The 16,782-nt window shown below is 39.1% G+C and overlaps 2 protein-coding genes across 2 annotated transcripts; both read right to left on the bottom strand.

The window, feature by feature from the left end:
- Positions 1-4,820: 4,820 nt before the first annotated feature.
- On the bottom strand, positions 4,821-8,566 carry LOC130990244 (phosphatidylinositol 4-kinase gamma 8-like). The gene is made up of 5 exons (XM_057914474.1): positions 8,217-8,566; positions 7,737-7,788; positions 6,953-7,017; positions 5,492-6,839; positions 4,821-5,417 (listed from the first exon to the last, which is right to left on the bottom strand). Exons 4-5 carry the CDS (start codon positions 6,726-6,728, stop codon positions 5,224-5,226), a joined length of 1,431 nt encoding a protein of 476 aa, XP_057770457.1. The 5' UTR covers positions 6,729-6,839; positions 6,953-7,017; positions 7,737-7,788; positions 8,217-8,566; the 3' UTR covers positions 4,821-5,223.
- Positions 8,567-8,937: 371 nt separating this feature from the next.
- Positions 8,938-15,806, bottom strand: LOC130990245 (4-alpha-glucanotransferase DPE2). Its single transcript, XM_057914475.1, has 23 exons — positions 15,567-15,806; positions 14,656-15,028; positions 14,077-14,194; positions 13,945-14,000; positions 13,708-13,839; positions 13,418-13,540; positions 13,151-13,347; positions 12,949-13,027; positions 12,787-12,825; positions 12,473-12,592; positions 12,269-12,370; positions 12,117-12,200; positions 11,783-12,025; positions 11,567-11,692; positions 11,404-11,478; positions 11,244-11,315; positions 10,959-11,078; positions 10,743-10,840; positions 10,469-10,628; positions 10,264-10,362; positions 9,937-10,134; positions 9,605-9,698; positions 8,938-9,379 (listed from the first exon to the last, which is right to left on the bottom strand). The coding sequence occupies exons 2-23, from the start codon at positions 15,007-15,009 to the stop codon at positions 9,162-9,164; spliced, it is 2,907 nt and encodes a 968-aa protein (XP_057770458.1). The 5' UTR covers positions 15,010-15,028; positions 15,567-15,806; the 3' UTR covers positions 8,938-9,161.
- Between the last annotated feature and the right edge of the window lie 976 nt (positions 15,807-16,782).

A 16,782-nucleotide genomic window follows, 5' to 3' on the forward strand; every position in this document is an offset into this window, starting at 1 on the left:
CAAGGAGTCTTTCCAACAGAAGTTGAAGAAGACTGCCTCGAATTGCGGGAAGGGACTTCTCAAAGAATATTTTGCTCTTATCAAAAGGAGTAAAACAGACGAAAATATTGATCGGCGGAGCAGGACAAACACCTTGGTACAAGGTTCAAACTCCACCCATCTATTTCCATGATACAGGAGCAGATATCTTGTTCGAAAATAATTTTCTGCAAACCTTCAAAAGGTATACACAGGACAATGAAGCCAGAAGGCTTGTGTTCACAACCAATTGTGACCACAAAATCATTGTGCAAAGGTTCAAATGAGCTTTTAATCGATCAATGCCAGTCAAATTCTGCATCAAGCGTGGTGATGATGATGGCAGACTCCGGAGACCACAAATGAAGGATCAATGGACATTGAGAGATGTTCTGCTCAAATGCAAAGCCGAGGGATTTCCAGATCTCTCCGAGGAAGAAACACAAATCCTTAATGTTTTCTTGATATCACACAAAGATATTAGGAAAGAAGAACAAGTGTCCATAGCCGATGTCAAGAGGAGAATCCAAAAGTGTTATCACGAGGATCCCTTGGCATGGTGGAACAAGAACCAGCTCAAAGCTACATTGAAAGTTAAAACTGAAAAAGAGCATGAGTTCATAAGGTTCATACCTATCCTGATGAACAATCAAGATTAGTAGGATATGAGGAGCATAATCAAGGAACACCTTGATTAGAAGTTGATCGAACCCGGGAACTCGCCTTACAGCAGTCCTGGATTTCTGGTGAGAAATCATGGGGAGATCAAACGAGGAAAGCCAAGATTGGTCATTAATTACAAAGGAATTAATGACATTCTTAAGTTCGATGGATATTTTATCCCAAGTAGAGAACACCTTATCAACTGCATCAGAAGTGCAAAGATATTCTCAAAGTTTGACTGCAAATCTGGATTATACCAGATGCGCATGGAGGAAGGGAGTAAGAAGTTTACAGCATTCTCAACTCCACAAGGACACTATGTCTGGAATGCCATGCCAATGGGGCTAGCCAACGCGCCTCAGATATTCCAAAGGAAGATGGATAATCTTTTTAAGGATTATTCTTCATTCATGTTTGTTTATATTGATGATATTCTTATTGCATCAAAAGACCTTCATGAACATGTCAGGCATCTGAAAAACTTTGCGGAGGTTTGTCAACAAGGATTGGTGCTGTCTGAAAAGAAGGCAGTCGTGGCAACCCAGAAGATGTAGTTTCTGAGAATCGAGATCGATGAGTCTAGGATAATTCTACAAGATCATATTGTGGAAAAGGTCCAGAAATTTCCAGAGGATCTCAAGGAAAAGAAGCAGCTTCAAAGCTTTCTTGGAGTTGTTAACTTTGCAAGGATGTTCATCAAAAACCTTGCAGAGCATAGGAAAATCTTCAGTCCACTACTGAAGAAAGATGTTCCATTCATATGGAAGGAGGAGCATCGCGAGGGTATGAAAAAGCTAAAAGAGATTTGCAAAAATCTCCCAAAGCTTTCAATACCACAAGACGAGGACGAACTAGTCCTATACACCGACGCAAGTGATTTTTGGTGGGCAACCGTGCTCACTAAAATCACCCCTTATGGAGAGGAACCATGCAGATACTGTAGTGGTCTCTTTTCTGACAGTGAGGTTGTGCGATGGTACATCAACGAGAAGGAGTTCTATGCAGTCAGAAAGGCGTTCAAGAAATGGCCGCTATTTTTACTTGCAAAGAAATTCATTTTGAAAGTCGATAACACTAACGTTAAGGCTTTCTTAACTAAGAAAATTGAATCTGAACCTGAAAAGGCTAGATTACTAAGATGGCAGGCTGAATGTCAATATTATGATTTTGATATTGTCACTTTGAAATTTGATGATAATGTTCTTGCAGATTTCCTAAAAAGAGATGGAGCCAATTAAGGTTGACGCCATCATTTTAAACCAGAGGCAACTCCAGGATAACATGGAGATGCTACAACAGGAATGGCAAGAGTGTGTACTCTATGCCAAACAAGCTGGAAGGATACAATCAGCTGATGAAGCCAAAGTGTCTGATCGCATACAAGAGTGTCTTAAGAAGATGATAAATCTTCATGAGGCAATCCACAAGCCGCTCTTGCGCGGGATCAAGTACCCCTAGCACAAGTTCTGAGGCTAAGGTGTCAAGACCGGATCCTCAAGAAAAAGATGTTGCTAAGGCTTCACCGCCCGAACCAACATGTCAACCCTCCACCTCTGGGGTAAAAGAGTGAGAGATAGATCTTAGGCCACTGACGGGCAAATCTAAGATTGATACTAACACTATTGAAATATCTCCTGCTTGTCAGTTGTACCAGTCTAGATGGGAGAAACTCAATACCAGAAAGGGCATTAATCCGGGATATAGCCGGGTTGATGTTGGAGGAAAATATCCTCGTGTTTGGATGACCACCGGAGCCAATCCTCAGGAGGTCAAAGAGTGGTATGAAATTGGGGCGCTAGCTTCAGTTTATACTATATCGCCAGCTTTCAGCGAAATCAAGGGTCTACCAAGGTGGATCCAAGAGACGTTTATGATGCTTGGTCGAACAACCCGTCCCTTAATAGGGGAGACGTTTTGGAACTGTATTTTCTTAGTGCAGCACCAGAACCAGCAGGAAAGGGTAACCACGAAGCTTTTCATTTCATCAAGCTTCGGAGACCCGATACGGAGGCCTTAAATCGGATTAAGATACCAGATCATCTAGTCTCTATTGTCGCCACTTTCCCAGAAGATCAAATCTCCACAAGGCATGCATGAGGATTATGGGTCTGTCTCGCGGAGATGGACGAAGTCAAGTATAGGTTCAAGTTCTCTCATAATTCAGGACTTGGATCGTTCTTGTTGAATACCATGACAGGAACAACCACAAGTTTTGCCAAGAAAGCCTTTGAAGAGAAAATGCAAACACTCTGGCGCAACAAGATTGCAGGGAGTAAAGAGACCCATCGCAAGTTTCGCAATATGGCTCATCTAGGTCATTGGGTCGATCACATCTGCGCAGAGTGTCCCACGCAGAAGGAACCGGAGTTCGGAAAAGGTTTCCTCCCGAAGCCTAACAAGAAGAAATTCGGTCCGACGAATATAAGGAGCACAGGACTCCACGAGGACGAGTACCTTGGGCACCAAAAAAGTAAGATGCTCGACAAGGAAAATAGAGTCATGTGGCTCGAGACAGGAGGACCACCCACTAAATGAAAAACGACAAAAGTGGTTGGATGCAGACTAATTATCCACAAGTAGACGAAAATGGGTAATTCCACAGAAGATCCACTCACCAAAAGAAGACAAAGTGGGGTAAAAAAGCAGCAGGCCCCTTCCACAGCATTATCAGTTGAATAATGGAGTGAGGAACCACGGATACATGTGAAGGCACAGCTGGTGTTGGCAATTATTGCCGACAAAAGAAGGTGGCAGTCACCATCCAAGTTAGCTGGCCACAAGGAAAGGAATCCGATGCCAACTACCAAGCCATTATAAAGGGTATCAGACCTCTATATAAACGAAGCTCTGGAGAGGGAGAGAGCATCCGAAAATTCACAACACTTTCACACAACACACTCTCTCTCTAGAAATTTATCTTTGTAATCTTAAATTTCTATTTTCAAAGTTTTCAGTTCTAGTTTTAGTTTCTTTTTATTTTATGTATACTAGTATTAGCTACTAATGAGTAGCTAAACAAGTTTGTCTCCTCCCTTAGGAAGATATTATGAAATAAATTAAATATTTTATAATTCCTCTTTAAACGCTTTCTTTTGCTCAACTTTCCGATTTAGTAAAAGTTTTCTTTCATTTTCCAACAAAATATTATACGTCGGAACTTAGTGAAGGAGGAAGGTTGCAACCATCCCTTGCGAGCGCGTGGTTGGACGAAGCCTTGGGGCAAACAGTCCGTAAAACGCAACAGGAACTGACTCACGAAGAAGACCATTCGACTAAAGGTATAAAGTTGGATTATGTTTAGATTAATTTTGAAGTGATACGGAAGCATGTTGGGCCTGATAATTTGATTTTATTTTGACCTTATAATTTTAAGAAGCTCATAAGGATTACTTTGTTTGAAGAAAGAAACATTAGGGGGTATTTGTGATATTTTATTTAAAAGAGGGGTATGTTTCTAATTAAAGAAAAATTGACGTGTCAAAAATGGACAAACTTCTAAGTTCATGTATTTTATTGGACTTTTCTAAGTTGCTGTTAAAAATGAATTTTTTTCATAGTTGGTGTATTTTGACGCAAATTTCCCTTAATTTTATTAGTTTGAATTAGTTAGCAAAAGATGATAGGGAAAATTTCGTCAGTATCCACCCAGGTTTGAGCCATCACGAGATAAACTATTTTTCTTTTTGCCACTCACAATCAGAAGTTATGGGTGAAGCAAAAACAAAAACCACAGTAATTGTCACTAGTTGAACCCAAATAGAACGCCTTAAATATCACGAAACTATTTTTTTTATATAATAAGACTCAAAGAGATGTGTAGCATCCGATATAGAAAATTTATACTGAGTATGTAAAAAAAAAGGTGGAAAAGTAGCCAAAAAAGCAAGATAAAAAGACTACCAATAAACAAGGATTAATGGTAGAATTTATTGAGTTGTGGGAGATAAATTTTCGATGATCAAATTGATATGAGTGGAAAAGACGGAGATAATTTCGATCGTCAACCCTAATAAAACATGAGAAAAAATGTTAAAAATTCAAAATTAGGTAATACATTGATATGAAGCAAGAGTTCAATTGGATGATCAATAGTCTCAGACACCTAGCTCCCTTAACACCATCTGCAAAATTTGAGTCTCTTGATAAACATGAACTAATTTTATTCATATCACACTCCATCAAAACCAAACTTCAATAATAGCAAAGCAACAATCTATGTCTGAAGATTGATCTAACTGACTTATTACAAAGGCTTTTGTAAGAGAAAAACCTTGGATACTAAACACAGCGATCAATCGTACGAGAATGACAGCAGAAACAAGGAAGAAAACAAACAGCTAAGACAAGCTCTAAACAGAAAGGATGGCAATCTTGCCCTATCCCTTTTCCCTCACAAACACTACCACTTTTGCTTTATCTACATTTTATGCAATTGCAATGTCATCTATGGTGTTAGTACGCCGTATACACAGTTATCCGATGCTACTTACAGGGTGGGGCGGCGGTGTTTTTACACTCTCTTTTTTATAGTTGTTTACATTCTTAGAAAGCACAAGAAGTTCTTAACCTGTGTTTGGCCAAGCCCGTGGATGTTCTCTCCTTGAAGGCCTCGGGCAGGAGCTGTTGGAACGTCTCCAGGAATGAATGCCACTCCTCGCTGCCCATGTCCCCGAAGGAAATGCTTTTGCTGTTGGGGTTGTATGGTGTAGGGGAGCTCAGACTCCTCATCAAACCACCTATATATACATACATACATACATATATTCATTTCAAAATATTAGGAAATGGGAATTTTTGATGAGTTTGCTACCTGCTTTGTGGCGGTTCTTGAAAAGACGAGGGACGAGCATTTCATCAGCTTCTTGGATGTGATCATCATCGTCGTTTAGTCCCATGTTCAAGCTAGCCTTAGCAGTTACACATAAGTTCTCCAAAGAGCTACAATGTTCCTTCCCACCAAGGAATTCTCGGGTCATCATCTCACCTATGTCGACAAGGCATAAACCATAGGCCGCTGCTTGCTTCAAGAATATAGTGCAGAGGACAAGAACCCGAATGGAAGACTCCCTAATTGATGGGACTTGGGTCCTTATCAGCTCAGCGTCTTTAAAGGGGTCGAGCCTGGAGATGTAATCAGCCTCGGCCTCTGAGAAAGGTAAGGAAGCTTGAGGCCAGTGCTGCCACTCGAAATAAGGATTATCAAGGCACTCTGGCAAGCAAAAGCCATGATCTATGGGGACAAGCTCAGCTTTTCCAAGGCCATAACTCTCGTTCTCTTGCCTCACGAGAAGGTTCCCTGCGTGCCTGTCGAGATTCATCAACCTTACATCTAGTATGCCTATGTGGTGCACACAAGTGACTGAGAAGCTAGAAGGGCCCAAGTCTCCCGCGTCAGAATCGTGATTCACGAAGCGTTGGAGGGATGCAATCTTGTAACTCGGGTTTGAAGTTGAACCTGCATCTGAACCCGACTTGAGCAGATCGAAGTTGAAATGCGAAAGTTTAACTAATGCAGTTGGAGGGACACCGGAGAAACCACCATGGTCGAGGAGATAAGCAGCCGATTCACGAGCACCTGTTTCACCGATCCTGATGGAACTTTTCATGCCCGGTTGCCCTAACATCCGACCACCAAAGCCTTTGGGATTGTTCAACGCTAGAGGCTCCTCGTCAATCGGCTTTGCAACAGCTATAGTGTCACCATTCCGGGCATGTAAAAAGTAGGCACCCCCAAGGCCACTCGGAGCTCGCTCAAGATCAACACCGGTGGCCATTGCCACAGCAACCTCAACAACAAGGGCGTGCACTTGGGGTAGCGCATGCCCCACAATGATCTCAATCCTCGGAGTCATTGGGAAATCATCTTCTACTTTGGGAGAATACGACAGGCATGGCGTGGAGGAGCTTTTGTGGATGCAAGTGAAGTTGAACTTGGATTGACTCAACTCGAGCATTTTGCAATCAAGGTGAGAGACGGACTGAGGATGGCATCGCAGAGGGCAGGCTAACGGCTTGAATCCATGAACTTGATTAACGGCTGCAGCCATCTCGGAGGGGGCTCGTGCAGGCAAGAATAACCACTACTACGCATACTCTTTCTTGCTTTGTAAAATTATCTCTAGAGGATTAGTCTGCTTAGGAGATTAGACATCACATTTCTGCAACAAATATACGAGGAGGTCTCATCGTCTAGACAACACAGAAAGGGACAAAAAATAAAGACAATGTGCAGTGCAGCAACGGTATGAAACTGAGGAAGCATCAAACTTACCAAGGGTTTCAGAAATAAGGAGGCAAGAATTCAAGAACAAGAAATGTGTGCTAATCTCCGTAGACCTACAAATGAAACACACATCATTAATCATTATGATTCTACTACCGTGGCTCAGAATCAACAGAAATTTGAACTGATTATGAATGAACAAGCATTCAAACACAATGAAACATACATCATTATTATGATCTAAGTTTTTTCGTGAAACAACTAATCTATTACTGTGGCTCAGAATCAAAAGAAATTTGAACTGATTATCAATAAAGAAGGCATTCAAACACAATGAAACGTACATCATTAAACATTATGAACTAAGGTTTTCGTGAAACGACTAATCTACTATCGTGGCTCGGAATCAACACAAAATTTGAACTGATTATCAATGAACAAGGCAATCAAACACAATGAAAACATACATCATTAAACATTATGATCTAAGGTATTTTGCAAAACAACTAATCTATTACTGTGGCTCATAATCAACAGTAAAGAAGGCATTCAAACACAATGAAATATACATCATTAATCATTATGATCTAAGGTTTTTTTTGTAAAAGTTAAAAACAACTAATCTATTACCGTGGCTCAGAGTCAACAGAATTTTGAAATGATTATCAATGAACAAGGCATTCGAACACAATGAAACGTACATCATGAAACATTGTGATCTAAGGTTTTCGTGAAACGACTAATCTATAACTATGGCTCAGAATCAACAGAAATTTTGAACTAATTATCAATAAACAAAGGCATTAGATTGATTCGCAACATCAATACCTACCGTCGAAATAAAGCTCTCGCTTGCTCCTCCGCTTAAAAGTCGCCAAATTTGACTGCAGAGAAAAGATAAATGCAGGCAATAGATTTAAATATTTATAAAACAAAAATGCTCCTCCTACTAACTAGTAAACCAAAATCATCCACATTTGAATGTTAGGAATTTTCTTTTAGATTTGATATTAATATAAATTTTGACATATTATAACGTTTTTCATTGGTTAATTGGATATAAAATATCAGAGAGGAGCTGTAAAACAACAAAAACCATGAATATGAATGTATGCAAAGAACTATTGCATTTTTCTGAAAGAGTGCGAAAATTGAAAATAATTAGGAAAAAAATATGGAAATAATACATCAACATGATAGAAAAATTGAGGCAAAATTGATGAATTCCACAAAAATCTAATTAATGAAAAACATTATGACGTTGAAGGAGCATTGTGGTAAGATCTCGAGAGAGAGAGAGAGAGGGAGATACTCTGAACACTGGCGAAGCGTTCAGGAAGATGAAACGGCAACGGGAGAGCGCGGGAGCGGATTATTCCGTCAACTGAAAAATCCTCGTGGAGAAAACAATAGAAACTTGATGCCTTCCTTTATTTCTCTCAACTCTCTCTCTCTAAAATTGGGTCAAGTTTCTCTATTTTCTCTCTCTCTCTTCCCCCCCAACGTTCCGATCTTTCTGCAGAAACGGTGCAACTGTTTTTATTTGGACAACATCGTATTTCCATCGTTGCATTAATTTTAATGTTTTTTTTTCCGACATTATTAATCACGAAATTCTTGGTCATGCAATGCAACTTAATTGTTTTTTGAGTTGTGAGTCATGTAATTTTAATCTCACTTTATTTAGTACTTGTAAGGAAGAGGAGGGGGGGCAATATTTAAATTGTTTTTTTTATATAAAAAAAAATCTCGAAAAAAAAGTATAGGTTTTTTATTTAATCCGATATGTTATTATTATTTTAATAAGTTTATTTTATTTTAATAAATCATTTCTCAACGGTAATATTTACAGTTATGGCGATATCTTCTTTTTTTCGAAAAGGAACGTCTGAAGATAAACTATTTACAAAAATAGGAACCTAGAGAAACAGATAATTTGTACAGACTTCTTGTTGAAACCTAGTAAGATTAAAGATGTCTATTGCCATACAATAATATGTAGCATTTCAGAAATAATAAATGAACATAATGCATAAGTCCAATAAGACAATAATTAATAATTTTCTGTTTATTCTACCCAACATTATTAAGAGCTTCTACACATACTCAACTTTGATCAGTTATTAATAGTTGCCATTCTTGTATAATATGGCATACATTTTTCTTGAGAAATAGTAACAAAGAGAAAAAAGAATAATAGCTTCAAAGGGCTACTTATGAATCCATTGCTAGAAAAGAAGAAAAATGAAGAGCATAATCAAGCTTTGACTGCTGCTGCTTCTTTTAGAGTTGATCCTTTCAACTGAGCAGCAGCATTTGCAGGCTGTTGCTTGACCGTCTCCTTGCCCAATTTCGCCGCCTGCGGCTCGTCGCCCTGAGAAGGAGGGCACGATCTGCCGCTGCTGCGGATGAGATCCTTGATGGCCGATACGAGCTCTTTATCCTTCTGCAAGGACTCTACTGTCACATGTACTCCTGATCGAGACAAACAGCCGATAGTAAGAAAAGGGATGGCGAAGTTGACGCAGAAATATGATAATCTTGATCAAGAAGAAGAAGATTTATAGATCATTGTATTTATGAGTTCATAAGCATTCATTGCTGTTCAGATTTCAGAAATAAGACCTAATGTATTCAGAGAGGTGAATTCATAAGCATCCATTGTTTCAGATTGTGTGAGAGAGAGAGAGAAAGGCATACTGAATCGCCAATAGTGTTTTGGATTCGTGGGGTCGTTTATCGTCTCCTCAACAGCAGGGCGTGTCGTGTATTCTTCTTTCAGCGCGAGCAAGTCCTGATCAAAACGAGTATCATGTCGTGTGCTTGAAATACAGAAGAACGATAATCATGAAAATAAATCCTGAACAAAATGAATATCATTTCGTGCGTTTAAAAAACATATGAACGACGATCATGAGTTCAAATCCCACCAAAACAAATATCATGTCTCGTATCAAAGATGGGAAAATTTATCATGTCATGATCCAGAACTTTTTCAAGAACACCGAAATAAGAACACGGTTTTGAAATACCTGAAGTGGGAAAATCGCCCACATCGACGGAGCTTCAACGTGCTGGCGCAAAACGAACTGTGCAATCTCCGGAGTGCACCTATCGGGTGGGAGCATGTCGGAGCCCAACATGGCCTTGAAAAATTTGCGCCTTCGCTCTTCGTCTTCTTCCCACCAAGCACGGAGAGTCGAACAGTCGTGGCACGATGGAGCACATACCTAAATGGCAACAGAAAACCATTTCATTCAGATCCTATTAGTACTCGTCTCCAAGGGCACAGAGATTGCCATGGTTCGACTCATATCAAACTTATGCACGAGGAAATACAATTTAGAAAGGGTTGTTACCGTCATATAACTGTATTGTGAGGGGACACCGAATTCTAGACCAGGCTCGTTGGGCATGCGTTGTATGCGCAGTCCTATCAAACCTAATTCTTGCATCACCTGCATCAAAGTAGTCCTACCATAATTTAAGATTTTAAGCATATTGCAAAACATTGGCACATGTAAAAGGTAGATTTTTGTAAAGAGATTCAATGCAAAATCATACAGGGTGAACGCAAGAAGGAATCAAGCCAAGATCTTCGCCACAAGCCAGCATATCGGACGAGTTCAACAGAGCAGGTAGTGTCTTCAGTGCATTTTGACGCCACAGATTCTCTTGCCTCTGGAAATAGTAATCGTGATATAGTCTTTTCAGCACGTTTTGGCTAAGAAAATGTAGCAGCTAGTCAGAGATTAGCGATAGTGAATGGAAAATTAAAATAAACCATCAATTTTTTTTCCAAAGTCATTATGCACAAACAATGTAATACAGTATCCACCTGTGCTGGTCTAAACCAGTAAAGTTCAAAGTGTCTTCAAGGTTGAAACGAGGATAAAACATCTTGGGATCTTCAGGGTCTCTGATAAGGACGACGTTCTGCAATAGAGAACGCGTGCTCAAAGATATTATACTATTAGCATTTCTTCTCGAGCTAATACTAGTGTTTGCTTCACTTTCAGCATGGATCGGGAAAAAAGAGGTTTCATATACTTGCCTGAATAAGATCAAAGAGGCTGCGCCGAAGCTTATCTTCACTCTCCAAAAAGATTGATCTTTCTAAGCACGACTTCAGCTTGGCCGCAATTTTCTTTTCGGTATTGCAGTCCTCCTTGAACTGCATTGATCATGTGGAGTAAAAATTAATAGCTTGAGACAAATAGCTATGCTTTTCCTTTCATATTTCACTAGTTGATCTCGTTTATTTATTTATTTAGTATACATTATTTAGGAGTAATCAAAAGACAAGAAATGTGTATGAGATCCTGACTACTAATCACACCTCATAATGGTCCTTCTGATATTCATTTAAGAAGTTGGAAGCGATTACAGTCCACGAAGCTCCAAACTTTTCCTGAAATCAAATCGTGTAAATGCAATATTATACGTAAATGAAAATGCATCAGTAACTGTATGCTACAAAGCCCGAACGAGAATCCTACCCGTAGCATTGGTTGTGTAATGTATGGACGGCTCAAACGGTTAAAGTCCCATATTCCTTCCTTTTCGAGTTCTTCCTACAATAAGAATCGGTGAAGTGTGTGAACGTAAAGCCATATAGGCAAAAAGAATTTAAGAACAAAGGTCGAAATCTAAGATATATGCCTGGCTAAGAGGGATAGAAGGTCGAAACTTCCCACAGAGACCCGTCACGGAATGATCCGGAAGCTCCCAGATTCTGAAGAAGCCCAGTATGTGATCGATCCTGTATGCTGTGAAGTACTTAGCCATCTGCTAACGAAGACACAAAAGGTGCTATTACAAATGCAGACCACAAATGAAGAAGGATCAGTATGAATAGAAAAAAATTGAGCATGAGACCTGTGATAAACGACCACGCCACCAACCATAATTGTCCTTGGACATTTCTTCCCAGTTATAAGTTGGGAAGCCCCAATTCTGTCCATTTTTATCGAAATAGTCTGGTGGAGCCCCGGTCGAGGTGTTCATGCGAAAGAGAGTTGGATATACCCAAGTATCCACGCTGTTGCGGTCAACTCCAATTGGGAGATCTCCTTTTAATACTACTCCTTTCTTTCTTGCGTATTCAGCAGCTTCGGATAACTATTATCACAAACATAATCATAAATTCATAATTGCTCGTTGGCAGTTCAGTTCGAAGACAACTGCTTCGAAGCTAAAATAAAAGACTTACTTGTTTGTGTAAATGGAATTGGATGTAGTAATGAAAGCCAATTACATCATAGTGCAAGCTCTCTTTAGAGACTAGTTTCTCGAGCTGAACATAAAAGAAAAACTGTTAGCAAAATTGAGTAAATGGAGTTAACTAATTCATTATTCGATCACCTTGTCTTTCGAAAAGTTCGAAAAACGGCCCCACTGAGTGTGATCTGACGTTTCAAAAAAGTCCCTCAGGAAACAGAAGGCCGCGTAGGGTTTCAACCATTCCTATCATCCAAGAAAATTGTAATTTAAAATTAATTAGAATCGGAGAATTGTATTAACCTGTAGACTTAATAAATCGGTGCAAGCAAAGATATAGTCAGTAACCTGATTCTCGGAAAAGTAATTCTGGAATTCAGCCGAACCAAGTACGGTTCCCTTCTCCTTGGAATAAATCTTCTTAGCAATCGAAAGTTTCGCAGCCATGGTAGCATCGTAATCCACATCCTACAAAAGCAAATATAAAAAAATTGAAACCGTGGGTTGTAAGTTCATGTTTCTCCAGTCAATGATCATTTCATTCCAGCTTTATCTATCTTAGCCATCTCAAACAACGAAGGACACGTATTATGGCGAAAAAACAGATACATTTGTTAACATGTAAGGCAAATGAGTATTAGGAGTAAAAAAAATAGTAGTACCTTTTTATCAAGGTCTTTTCTCGTCCGCTCTATCTCTTGCTGCGTCAGGCGAGAAAAAAAAACATGGTCAAAGGTGAAGTTTTACATTATCTCCACGAAAAGCATGCACCACAGAGATACTTAATAGTTTATTATATATATACAGCATAATAAAGACCTTACCTTGATATCCTCGGAAATATTTTCCGAAAGGGCCTGCACTCTTAGGTATAATGGATGTAGTGCAAATACCGAGAGAGAGCTACAAGCCAGAAGAGTTGAGCCTTAATTTATAATGGTTGAAAACGTGATCTATGTAGTTGTAGAATATTTCTCTATACATAGAATAACATAGAAATGTGACATTCTACTGCCTGTTTATTACCTGTAGGGATATGAGTCCCACCACATTCCGTGTACAGAGGTGTCGTTAATTGGCAATAGCTGAACCAAATGGAAGCCCGAGTCGACTGACCAGTCGACTAGTAACTTCAAATCGAGAAACTCCCCAACTCCCAAATCAGCCTCTGATCGCAACGAGAACATGGGGATAGCTACTCCGGCACCCCTCCAAGGCATCTCCTGACAAAATCATCGAGTTTCTTTGACATTGAGGATTCAAATTAATAACGAGAAAACATGAATAGCTTACTCGGATTTGGCCATCTGAAAGGATAATGTACTTGGGTTGACTGGCTGAGAAATCGACAGAGAGTTCTCGATTAGCACCAATTTCCAGAGCAAGTTTTTTAGCTTTGCCGTATTTGCAATATCTATATGTGAGCATTGTTAAGGAGACGGAGATGTACGGAGGTGTTTTCCTCTACACAGAGATGGTCATCCTCACAGATAAAGACACACACACATATACATATATATATAGGTAGTTAAGAGAATCTAATAGATCGATTCCTCGTGCCTACAGCAGACGCAACGTGAAGGATATTTTACAGGAAACTCATCCTTCTTCATTACAGATTCAGCCACCCAAACTGATTCGCCGGCATAACTGAGTTTAAGGGCACCCTCAGTCTTCCACTGCCCTAGCTTCAAAGTACTACCGATCACATAAACCTACCAGCATTCATACCAAAAACATGAACGAAACTCGAGATCCGACAAATTCCACAATGTTAAAATTGCTCAGTCCTAAATGTAACTTGGAAAATAAAGTCTCACGGATGTGTCGTCTTCAATATTTGGGCAGCAAATTCTGAATTGCACGACGACTGAATCTGCTCATCACATTTGTATGTAAAATTAGTATCTCTAGGATGAAATTATACTCAAAGATACACTTTAGTACTTTACCTTCATTATCCAACACATTCTGAACTGATTCAAGGGGCCTCTCGATTTTCAGACTAGCACTTGTTCGAAATATGACATTTTTAAATGCACTTCTTAAAACTAGATCATCAGAACCAGTCTGCAATTAGAATACAGAATATTTCAGTTAGCAGCTTCCGATCATGGAAAATATGACCAGCCGATGAAAAATAATTTACAAAATTTTCAGCTGCTCCGAATGACACGTCTAATTTAGGACAAGCTTATCATAGTTTAGCATACTAAACAATCCAATTAGAAAAGGGACAAATTTGAGTCACAGGTTAATACCATGATGACACGACAATCCAAACTACAAGTCTAATTAGGACAAGCTGATCAGAGTTTAGTATAACTAATCAATCCACTTAAAAAAAGGGACAAATTCGAGTCACAGGCTAATACCACGATTACACGACAATCCAAATGAAATATCATCAATCGACCGCTAAATCAAACAAAACAAAGAACCAAAACACATGAATAGTAGAGAAGATACGAGCACAAGGAAAGATATCCAAGATTTATGTCGTGAGAGGAAAAGATGGGCAAATTAGGCACCTGCCATAGATCATGAAGCTCCACCAACTGCCCGTGTTGAGCACTATCGGGAAGTGACATTTTTCTCTTCTTCCCCGCCTCCCATCTTATCACGTTCTTGTTATCATCCACTACGTAATAGCTGTACTCACAAGTAAAACCAGCAGGGACAGAAAGACTACCACACCATATCAGCTCGTCCCCATGGTGGGAAGGCCTCAACAGAAGACCTTTCTTCACATCCCATGAGCCTAGGACGCGTTCAGAGCCACACACCAGTATCTGCTGCCCCCAGTGGGTGAAGTATGGTATTCTGAAGCTGACAATCACCGAATTTGACGGCTTGCTCCCAAGAAACAGACTCAGGTTTGACATTTCCTTGCCAAGATTCCAACTGAAACAGGATGCAGATGGGATTAATTGGTAGCAAAACCTACAAACTAATTATGAGTCCAATCATAAAAGCGCACAATATAGCTTTGAAATGGCAGTTCAAATATCCAAAGAGTTGTATAATGGATCATACAATGTTAAATAGAGCATAGAATGAAAACTACTTCTGTGAGGAAGAACAGTGTAACATAGTAAGATGGAAAAGGGCCAATTGTGAAACACATAAATTTATTCTTTCGTATCGAATTGAATACTCCTAATTTTATGAGAAATGACAACTTTTCCATAGACAACAGCAGAGTATTGGCATCTAGATTAAAAAGATCAAGAAAATAGAAAAGTGGGAAAGTGTTCTTGAAGAAAAAAGAGTTGGTGAGAGTGGCATTACATAGCACTCAAAATGCTAAATTAATTTATTGATTCCAGAATATACCACAGTTTTCTGAAAAAACATACAAAATGTGCAGAGTATAATGAATCAAGAATGAATTCAAGCATGGTGATTTTTGCTCCAATATTTTCATAAATCAAGAACGCACCTCTTTTCTTGCTAACTCTTGAAGAAGACGAGAGGAGAGAATGGAGGAAGAATCAGACGGTGGGTCTTGCAATAGCGAAAAGAGCGAGCATTATATTTATTTGTCAAGAATTTATTTTGGAAGATTTTTTATAGGGTTGTGACGAACATAAAAAAAGATGAGATATTTTGCCATGTGAAGCAAAAAAGAATTGAAAACCCCCCTCCTCAAATTGCTGCGCTAGGTTAGAAGCTGACAGGTGTGATAATGAGAGAGAGAGAGAGTGAGGGACTTCTCTGACTCTGACTGCACATGCAAGATCTAATTCTTTTTAAATTTTAATCATCCCATTTTTCTCAGCGAAAATCTACGTCTTGTCTCGGACTGTAGACAATTAAATTTATCGTCGAATTAAATCGTGCCACGTGTAAATTCATGAATTAAATATTCAATTATATTTTCTATTTTTTTAAATGGGATTTTATTCCTAATTAAATAGATATATATGATTAATATTTAATAAAATGAATTAATGGGCTTATTGGCCACTTAAGGCCCTAAGGCCCATGCATGAAGGCCCAAAGCTCATAAAGCCCATGAAGCCCATCTCTAAAATCTATAAATAGAGGTGTTGGGGTGCTCATTATGACAACGTGAAGGAACGGAAGATCGAAGAGTATAAAGAATTCTCTCTAGTATCGCAAGTTGAAAGAGGCGAAGAATTGGAGAGTTCAAGTATTCTTCCAAGTATTCAAGTATCTTGAAGAATTCTATCTAGCGTTCAAGTCTTCTTCGAATCTTCAAGTATTTGAGCATTCAAATCTTCAAGTATCCTTCGAAATCTTCAAGCGTTCAAGTCTTCTTCGAATCTTCAAGTATTTGAGCATTCAAATCTTCAAGTATTCTTCAAGTATCTTCAAGTGATCAAACCTTCAAATCTTCAAGTGATCAAGGCGTTCTTACAAATTCCAAGAACGATCTTCCTCAAATCAAATCAACCAAGTCCCAAAGCTTCAAGGCGTTCTTACAAAATTCTAAGGACGTTCTTCTCAAATCAAATCAAGTTCAACGTTCAATCCAAAATCACGACTTAAGTCCCTTGGATTGGCGTCATCAAATCAAGTATTTCAATAACCTTCGAGCTTGTTCAAGAATCAAATGGAAGAGAAGAATCAGAGGATTAACTAGAGATTGCAACCCGCATAAATCAATCTATCTTCATATCTATCAAATTATC

The sequence above is a fragment of the Salvia miltiorrhiza genome, chromosome 6, assembly GCF_028751815.1.
Source record: "Salvia miltiorrhiza cultivar Shanhuang (shh) chromosome 6, IMPLAD_Smil_shh, whole genome shotgun sequence".
In the NCBI taxonomy this organism is placed as follows: Eukaryota; Viridiplantae; Streptophyta; class Magnoliopsida; order Lamiales; family Lamiaceae; genus Salvia; species Salvia miltiorrhiza.